This window comes from Pteropus alecto, unplaced genomic scaffold, assembly GCF_000325575.1.
Source record: "Pteropus alecto unplaced genomic scaffold, ASM32557v1 scaffold75, whole genome shotgun sequence".
Lineage (NCBI taxonomy): Eukaryota > Metazoa > Chordata > Mammalia > Chiroptera > Pteropodidae > Pteropus > Pteropus alecto.
In genome coordinates this window covers 22,381,423-22,391,572 of record NW_006440638.1, presented here as the reverse complement: position 1 = coordinate 22,391,572, position 10,150 = coordinate 22,381,423, and the positions used below count along the sequence as shown (strand labels likewise).

The 10,150-nt window shown below is 35.9% G+C and overlaps 1 protein-coding gene across 12 annotated transcripts in view; it reads right to left on the bottom strand.

Annotated features, from left to right (window-relative positions):
• Positions 1-10,150, bottom strand: part of ERC2 (ELKS/RAB6-interacting/CAST family member 2) — an 890,290-nt gene that overhangs the window by 546,088 nt on the left and 334,052 nt on the right. For all 12 annotated transcript variants that reach the window (XR_003047987.1, XR_003047989.1, XR_003047988.1 and 9 more), the window contains exon 7: positions 359-526. Coding sequence is in view for 9 of the 12 variants with exons in the window: in XM_025050722.1 (XP_024906490.1) it covers positions 359-526 (168 nt within the window). In the remaining 3 variants the exon portion in view is untranslated. The remainder of the gene's footprint in view (positions 1-358; positions 527-10,150) is intronic.

Sequence of the window (10,150 nt, the reverse complement as noted above, 5' to 3'; positions counted from 1 at the left end):
AAAGAATCTATTAAAGTTTATGTAAATGCAAAATACATCCAAAATACCTTTAAGACCCACAAAATACTTCACTCAATTCTCTGTAAGGAAAAAGAAAAGATTAACTTTTGGGATTTTTTATTATTGTATACTTTTATCTAAATTTGTACAATTATCTCCATGTTTAAGCTGGCAAATGAAAAAATATCATCACTATTTAGTTTTCAGGTAATCAAATACCAAAAAAAAGTGTTTATACTTCCTAATCTAAAATTCTTAAAAAATACTTTCTTCCTTCAACATGCTCAAAAATTTCTCTGAAATGACAAAGCATGGATGATACCAATTCCCACCCTGAGGGATTATGTCAGCCACTCACCTTTTTCTGAAGAACATTGATTTTTCTTTCCTTTACTTCTAACATATCCTTCATGTCTCGAATCTCTCCAGCCAGTGTCCCCTTCTCTTCTGTGAGGTCCTGAAGCTGTTTCGTTTTTTTATTGAGAAAAGATTCTTTTTCTTCCAGTCGTAATCTAAGCGCATCTACCTGAAATCGGGAAAAAGAAAAGAAGTGGTGGTTTTACACAGAAGTCATCAGTTACCACCAGTCATGCCCTGAGGGGGGTGGGGCAGCAGTAGCTTTCCGAGGATCAAATCTTTGCTCAGGGGCACCTCGATGCCATGCACTTTAACAGCCTATATCTACCTTAAAGTCTTATTGTGTGTGTATCTGAACAGTGATACACTTTTTACTATAGGTTTATATGAAATAACACATTATAAAATATAATATAAAGTTATAAAATGCATGTCTCCATGTTATGAAACCATAAGCTAGGAAACAAAGCACAGTAATTCTCTGTCTTTGAGAGCCTAGGGAGGATACAACGCTGCTCGATCTGCAGCATCCTCCAGGAATTGGAGAACATGCCACAGACATCTGGAAGAACAAGATTGACATGTAGAGAAACACTCCTAAATTAGAAAAATACATGTTGCTAAGAGGAAGTAAATGCTGCTGAAGGAAGAAAATGTTGTGGAAATGACACTCATTTGCCAGCTTTATGCAAGACTGCTTTCCAAATACTAAAGATAAAAAAAAACAAAGCATACAAAAAATTCTTACCTTAGCTCAAAAATTAGATTATTACAACCCTGCTTTTCAAATATCAGTAATAAAATGAAGAAACATAAGCTTTATTTTTTAAATTTAATATTCCAAAGATCATATGTAAAAAAATATACATGGGTGATGTGGGGCATGGGGGTGATGGAAGACTTTAATCCTCACCCTCCATACCAGGAAAGAATTTGATAAGATAGTAGCTACACATCATCAATCAGGGAGTAGTGATACAAGCATGCTATTTAGAGATATCAAAATAACCAGGCAAAAAGAATTAAAATGGGTTGTCTTGGGGAAGAAGAAATGAAACAAGGGTAAGTAGGGGGCTGCTGCATCTCAGCAAATTTTGCTCTTTACACTAACAGCAAGTAAAATTTGGATAAAAAGGAAAAAAATAAAAAATTTTAAAAAATTTTAAAAAAAGAATGCAGGAATACTATAACAAGCCAAAATAAATTTTGATATGTAAATACTAAGAGACGCAGAGTCAAAATGCTCAACTTAGAACAATGGAAGAAGGACATTAGGTTTTAGGCTGGGTTCTGTTTCTATCTAGCTGTGAGGATCAAGACAAATAAAGACTTCCCCACTCCATCCCCAGCCTCTCAACCTCAGTTTCTTCATGTGTAAAACAAAGAGGTTAGAACAGATAGTATCTAAGTGCCTGACATTTTATGATTCTACCTCACGCAGAAATCAGTCTTAAGTAGAATACATCAGGGAAGGATGAGGATATTAGAGATAAAAAAGTTACCAGAGTACAATCTCCTTTTCTTATGCCTTTCCAAGAAAAGGGTGTCAAAGTTGTGTTTCTAAAGGTCAAAAGTGACAGGTAGGCAGGTGAGTAGAGAGTTTTCCAATTTCTGACCCAGAGAGGAGGATGAAGCTGGAAAGTCTCAGCAAAGACAGGAGTGACGACAAGTGCTTGAAGCTCACTTGGCAGAACGACTCTGACTGCATTATAAGACAGAGTGAACACTCTGCGACTGCAGAGGGTGAGAACCGCAAATTCTTCCAACATTCGATGCCTCTGCTCACACAATGACCATAGAGATCTAAGGGCTGGGAAGGTGAAGGGGATGCTCACGTCCTGGAGATCTTCCCTTTCCTAAATGAGAATTCATGATAATTGCACTAAAGTTTAAACATCCCAGATTCTCAAGTGGCTTATTATCTTTGTTTAAAGTTATCTTCACCTACCAACTTGGAACGACACCAATGCTTGTCCTTGAATTTTCATCATATCTGGTGAAAAAATGATTTTTAGTTTATACATAAAGAATGGCATTTGGTGGGTTCCTTAGAAATTGGAAGGACATGCTGAGCACTCCAGATTATAGCGGTGACTATAAGGGGTTACATTCCTTTGTAGAGATTTGCACTGAGGCTGTCCAGGACTCAGTGTGAATTTGAAAAGAAACCACGATCCCACTAGCCTTGCATTCTAGCTATCGAAGATGGATGGTCTATATCTGGACTAAAGAAAATTCTCAAAATCCTAAAGTGCAAAATAAATACATTACAATATGGGAAGTAATGAGCGGTGTTGAAGACTGTTTAGAAAAAAAGGCTCTGTACTGATGAATACTACACTTAACAACTGTAGTGCCTTCTCACCATGCATGATCTATCAATGCCCTGCTGCATCTTCCTGAACCCAGAAGAGACAAAAAACAACTCTAGCTGTAAGAATATTTCTCCAGGAATAAAACAGAGAACAAGAATAGTCGTAATCAACATACTACTCGTAACACCCAAACTCTATAAGGCAAGAGGGATTCTGTGCCAGATGAGGTCTCTTGCTTGGGAGTTTATTTTCCATGCACCCAAAAGCATGTACTTAGCTTCAAAGGAATTTGAATTGTGCCCTTCGATCACCTTCACTCTATCTTTACAGCTTTGCACAGTCTCCTACAATCAAGAAACAAAGCTTAAAGACCTTTTTTTAAGACAAAACTTTGACCTGAACTGCATCCAATTCTCAACCAATATTAGCCCAGTTTGCAGTAAGGAAGTATAATATCATTTCTAAAGTCAAATTTTAACTTCCAGATGGTACAAAACCACAAGAAAGCACACAGATCTTCTGAAGCACAGAAGTTTAAATAGAGGGAAATTCAGGCAAGAAAGAATATAGTCTATTAAAAATTAGAATATGCAGTTTCAAACTGAGTATCAATGAGTAGGATTAAAGTTCCCCTCAGTAATATTTGGAGTTCACTCAACAGCGTATATCATTTAAAAAAGAATCAGAAAAGCCTTGAAGTTTAGATTATATTCCAACATCAGGTAGAGACATAAAAGCTAAAATGTTTGGGACTATGAAATACTTTTCTTTGCCTCTTCACTCAACACCAAATAATTTTAAGGGCCCTTGACTCTCTCTTAAACTTTGGCAGTTGACTCAATAATAAAACTTGGCAAAGCAAAAAGCACCATCATTTCCCAGAAAAAACAAAAGAAAATTAGAACTGTATGATATCCAGTGCACAAAGACCCATAGGTTGAATTTCCAATTTTTACATATGACTTAACCGCATGGGAACTAGTCACCTCATGTTAAAACTAGGACAATCTTTTCATTTTAGGAGAATTATTAATTTCCTTCTGATCCAGTTCTGTGTGTGTGTGTGTGTGTGTGGTGTGTGTGTTGCGCGCGTGCGTGCCCACATCCTGAGTTGGTGCCCTTGTCATGACAATAACAGGCACAGCCTGAAAGTCAGCAGGAGGCCATAGTATGTTTTCTCTGATCCAGTTCTGTGTGTGTGTGTGTGTGTGTGTGTGTGTGTGTGTGTGTGTGTGTGTGTTTAAGAGCATATAACATATGACAATTTAACCTTTTATCTGGCAGTATAAAACATGAAACATTTGTTATCACTTCAGTTCCAGGTAATAAGTTGAAAGAAAAGGACCATGGCAATGAAATTGGCAAAAATTGCCAAAATCAGAGTTAAACATTATTAATCTTTATGTCAGCACCCAGGAATTATAACCAGTTCCAATGGTGAGGTATGTTTGTAGAAGTTCTCTACATAAGCCTCCTGACCTCTCTGCCATATTTTACATGGGCCTTCAGAAACAGTTTCAATGTTGTGACAAAACACTAAGTGCTACTTGATATGCCATAAATAATTTTTTTTTTAAATCAAACGGTTCATTTTCATTTTAAAATGACTACAGTAACACTTGAAAAAAAAAAAACACACTTAAGAGAGAAAAAGGGGCCACTTGAAATTTTTCACAGATTAAATACTACTTACTTGACAACACTTCAGGAACTGAATAAACATGCTATCACAAAGAGCAACTTTAAAAGAAAGTGAAACTAGAACACTCACAAAAGCTCCCAATATAGTTTTATTTCACATTCAAAGTTTTGTGTGTTTGTTCTTCATAATAGTAGATTTGGGTTAAGAGTATATTTGAATTTGATTCAACTTGCAATCATTCAAATGGGGAAGACAGTTTCAAAGTTGGAAGTATGCATAATGTACACAGCCTCCGAGGACAAAAACACTAAACCTAAAATCTAAAACTTGACGTGGTAGTAACCACTACTTCTCATTCACATCCAATTTTCCTTTCCTTCCTGAACACAGAGACGATCTCCCTTCCCAGCCCCCTCATAGGAAGATGGAGCCATTTGCTTTTTTCATGAAACATAAACAAAGTGATATATATCACTTCCTGTCCATGCCACCCCCACCCGCCCTTCCCCTTCCACAGAAATCTTGGAAGCTACACTTTCCAGATGGTACAGGTACAAGATGGCAGAACCTCCATAAATCTGGACCCTCCAGAGACCACAAGAAGGAGAAACATCCACCACTTATCTTCCTACCAATTCCCAGCCCTCAATGGGTTGGACTAACAATGATGTGTTAAACTACTCAAAAATTCTTATAATAATTTCCCCTGTTTTTGTTAAGAAATAAGCACTTTAAAACTAGAAAGGTTTGTTTTAGAGATAACCATGAACCTAAAAGGAATAGGGCCATTGCACCTCCCTCTACTCCTTCTATGTGCAAGATCTCAAAATCTACTTTCCTCTATCATTTCACTTCAAATCCAAAGAAGGGGAAAATGACAGAGAGCAAGGACAGAGCTAAAATGAAGAGGTAGTAGAACTCTAGAGAATGGAAACAGAAGTTAAAGATCAAGGCCTTGGGGAAAAGAAAGAAAGAGGCTGAAGAGTAAGAGTCCTCTTAAACTCATTGCTTGAACTTCAGTTTGTATAGATAAGTAGCTCAAATGGACGACTCTGTCTTGCAAAAGTTTCTGCATTACAAATACGTGTGTTCAAGCAACTCATGGCAATGGCCATGGACTTATCCACAGCCCTTCCAAATGTTGGGAGCAAAACTAAGGTTATAAGCAAAATAGGATAATAACAATACCTCCTTCATCGAGTTATTTTGAGATTAAATTAAATAACATGCAATGTCCTTAGCACAGTGCCAGGCACCCAGAAACACTCAATAAATTTTTGCTATTGTTATTATATTTTATTATTCTGCTATCCACAGCCTCTAACTCAGTGATTTATATACTGTAGGAATGCAATAAAGGTTGCTAATCAACAGCCCTCAGGAAAAGTGGAGAGCCGGCAAATAAGGTTTCGTGCTCTAACATGTACCAGGGTGTTATATTGTCTGTCATTTACTTTAAAATATTTCAGCATACCCTGTATGATATGTGTGTCTATGTGGAGGGATGTCTGGATGGGTGGGTTGATGGGTGCATTTCCCAATCGGGAATAATTAGCCTGTGAAAAACTTTAATTAAAAGCTGACATGCCAGAGTCAGCTTTCAAAGGTGTCTCGATATTCTTTAGATTTGATGAACACCTGAAATTTGGTTAATTAACATAATTGATGTGAGGAGTGATTTTTTCTTGGTGAAGTGAGTGGTGTTTCAGATGTGTGGATTGGCTAGAAATGTTGCACAGGGACTCCCACTCTTCCAGGAACAAGATTTAAGATGGTGTGTCCAATGGAAATATGAGGCAAGCCATATCTATAATTTTAAATTCTCTAATAGTTGTGTTAAAAAGGTTTTTTAAAAAGGGTAAATATATTTCATTTAAACCACTGTATTCAAAATGTTATTATTTAGCATGTAATGAATATGCAAAAATTGATGACATTTTACATTCTTTTTTTGTATTGTCTTCAAAATCTAGCATTTACTTTACACTTTCAGCATATCTCAATTAGAACTAGCCCCATTTCAGGTGCTCAATAGCCACATGTGGCTGATGGCTATCATGCTGGACAATGCAGGTCCATGACTGACTAGTAAGCCCAAAAGTTTGAATCCTTAGATTTCTATCTATCCTGTGTATAGATGCTTCAGAAAGGATTCTGGCCCAAGAGCAAACAAGGTTGTCTGAGCCCTGCCACAGGAAATATCATCACACTGACCTACCGTGAACATTTTGTAGCCTCAAAAAAAAAAACAAAAAAAAAAAACAGAGAGCTAGAAATCCAAGGGACAGAGTTGTACAATTGTGATGTACTACCTGAGGCAAGGTCAGAAGTCCTACAGCCTTCCCTGCTCTAACCATCAGAGGCTACTGATCTCTACCAAAGAGAACCACATAAGTGTCAATGACCTAACTGGCTTCGTGATTTAGTTAGCATAATCTTTCTGGAGTCTTGCTGAAAGATTTCAGAATAATCCTTGCTTTTTAAAAGTTATTTCATACCAATCTCTAATTATAGCAAAAGTTGCTGTTCAGAAAAAAATGTCCTTCCATAGCTGTACCATCAAAAATGCTACATGGATAAGAGTATGTCCATCTCTTACCCGATGTTTGGGTTATATCCTTCTGTTCTTTGACATCTAGAGCTATTTTTTCAGATTTCCCTTCTCTGTGGGTACTATTATCTCCAGTACCTAGATTTATTCATTCATTTGACAAACATAAAGAATTGATTTTGTGTCAGGCATTATTCTAGGTTAGAAGCAGTCTTTTAATAAGACTCTATGATTTATTGTACCGTACATTTGTGAAGTTGGGGGTGAGTAGAGCAAATATGTATTATGTCAATATCATTAGAAAGCCAGATTTTTAGGATAAGAAGGAAGTAATACAAATATAAAATCTAAGAATTTATGTAAAATCTTTGTAAAAAATTGGACTGACAAAAGGCTAATTTGTGCTTATCTGTACTTATTAGTGAAAACCCATATGTGTGTGTTTGTATGCATACAAAAATAATAAAATTTGTGATTTAACAAATATGTATTATCTATTATAAATCAAACCTGTGCCAACACCTTGGTATTCAGTAAAATGGTCTATTTAACTGATGGCTACTCTTTACTGTACGATCTTGGAATACTAAATGTCTTTGCTGATCTTTAAATAAGTTGTGCTTTATACCCATTCCGCTGTGTTCAAGATAATTCCAGATTTCAATAAATTTTGATCTTAAAAAAAAGCCCTATAATACTAATAAGTATGAACACACGATGTACTTTCTCTTTTAAAAATTTATTTTCTAGCTTTGCCCATTAAAAAGACTTAGAAAAAAGTGACCAGTAGCAATGAGTACCCACACCAAGCACCCAGAATGTGGTTTCTAAAAACAATTTCTCACTAAAATAAATCCATTTTATTGAAGGAATGACTGATTTTAGGTCTGCGGGAAGAAACACAGAAGTGAGAACAGAATACCTCATTGAACCACAAAGCAAGGAAATAAATATTAATGACCAATAGAGTCTTTTTATTGGCCAAGGACAGAACAAGCTGATGCTGTTCTATGAACAGACACCAGGGGGCAAGAATGGAGAATGGGGACAGGTAGTGAGCTACTGCAATCAACCAGAGAGTGGCAGCCACAACTAGGATGAAGGTGGTGGAGAGGGAGAACGTGGCTGTGTTTGAGACATATTTTGAGATATAATCAGGAAGTGGCTGGCAGAACTGAGAGTTTCTATGTACAGGAGTAAAAGGAAAGAAGGAACCAAAGATAACTCCTGGGTTACTGGCTGGAGCAACTCCGTAGACAGTGGAATTATTCCCTGTGCTGGAAAAGACTAGGGGGAGAATTGGATTTGATGGTAGAAATCAAGAGTTCCTAATTAGGTATATGTAATCTGAGATGCTAAAAAAACATCCAAAGGGTAAATGGCTACATGACCTGGAAGCTCCTAAGACAACAAAATCTGGACTAGAGTCTAACAAATGTGTGGATGAGCAGTCCTGTAATTATACCAACATTCCTCCAGAAGACTAATTAGGACATCTCTGCACATTTATAGATTTACTCCCACTTAGACGTAGCTGTCTAAGATCAAGTTAACGAAAACATGTAAGCAGAAGACATCTATATAGTTGAATATCAAGAGAAATCCCTTTCTTAAAAGGGTCCTTGGTTTTCAGTCTTCGGTTATAAGGTCTCTCCCCCCGTCAGTCATGAGTAACAAGAGATTTGATTATTTCAATTATACTTTTAAGCTTTTCAAGGCAGCTAGTTAATGTCAATGATGCATTTACCCTTCTGTTAATCACTGAAGTCAGTAGAGTGATACTTAGTGGGGGAAAAAGACTATATGATCTCACTTCTGACCAGAGGGAAAACCTATATTTTTAGGATATTTAGATGGCACAAAGAGAAACAATAATGGCTGTATTATAAAGTGCTTCATAATTTACAATATACCTTTCTCTTAAATTATAAGTCTGTTCTCATACAATTTTAATTCAAAAAATAAAATTCAGGGATATTTAGTATTGCATAACCACACACTGTTTTTATAAAAGTTAAGTTACAATCACCAGCTTGTTAATAACACAGTTGAGATTTTCAGGTTGTAAAGACACATTTTGTCTTACTTACCTGTCAAAAAATTATACCCACGTCCCACATGCCACCTACTTGAAGAAAACAATGCTAGGTTAAGAGTACTTCGTATCACCTACATGGAAGAATTCATATCATATGTGGGTTAACAATCCAGCCAACTTTATAAAGCCTGTTTTCATACTTTAGTTTTTGGCTACTTCTTACACTAAAATTAGGTGGTTTTAAGTGACTAGTCCAAAGTTCAAAATTTAATGTTCAGTTCAGTTCCAGCAAATTTCTGAAAACACATGGGAATTGTAACTCATGTGTTAATACTTAAAGTTTTTGTTAATAAAACTTCCAACACTAACCTTACCTCATTGAACTTACCTCACTGGTTTTTATGCTTACTATAAAACTATAGCTGTCATAATATTTTTGAATTACTACAAAAGGAAGTAAGCCATTCCAAAATCAATTATTTTGCAACATGATGATAGTTATAAATTCTAAATACTTAAAACCAATTTGCAAAGCTATCAATCTTAGTACTCCCTAACATTTGAAAAGCCCATCTTCAAAACATTTACTATTACCAAAAAGCAAGTTTAAGAAAACACCATGCATCATTCATATTGCACATTCCCTTCAAGTAAGCCCATTAAGTTTACACATGAAAACTCATTTCAACATAAAATTTTAAAATTTTGGTCCTACTTCAATATGCCATGAACTTTCTAAACTATCACTGAAGGCCAAAAAAATTAAATCATTGATAATTTACTACCAAGATGAAGTAATAATTTTGTGATCTCAAGGTCAGTGCTTTTCAATAAATCTAAATAAGTAACCTCCATCCAGGTATGTTTGACATATTTGTAAATGACTAACAAATTAGGAACTGCAGTCAATTTATTTAACAGAGAATTAAACCCATATTTTAAAGTCATGTCTCTCAAACCAGAACCCATACTCCGGGAGGACAGGGTCCTGTGTTCAAGGATCCATGAGTTTGCTACAAGAATTGTTTTATGTTGTCTTTTCTTTTCGATGATTACCTCTAAATTAAAATAAACTTATTCTGGATCATGTAAATAACTCCTATAACCAAAGACTGTTATAAAATTTCAATCTGCCTTGTGTTTGCACTTAAGATTCCTTTGAGATGAAATGAAGAAAGCACAGAAGGCCTTATTTCTCTGATATATTCCCTCCAAATCTTGGCCATGGAACATTAGTGGCCATGAAA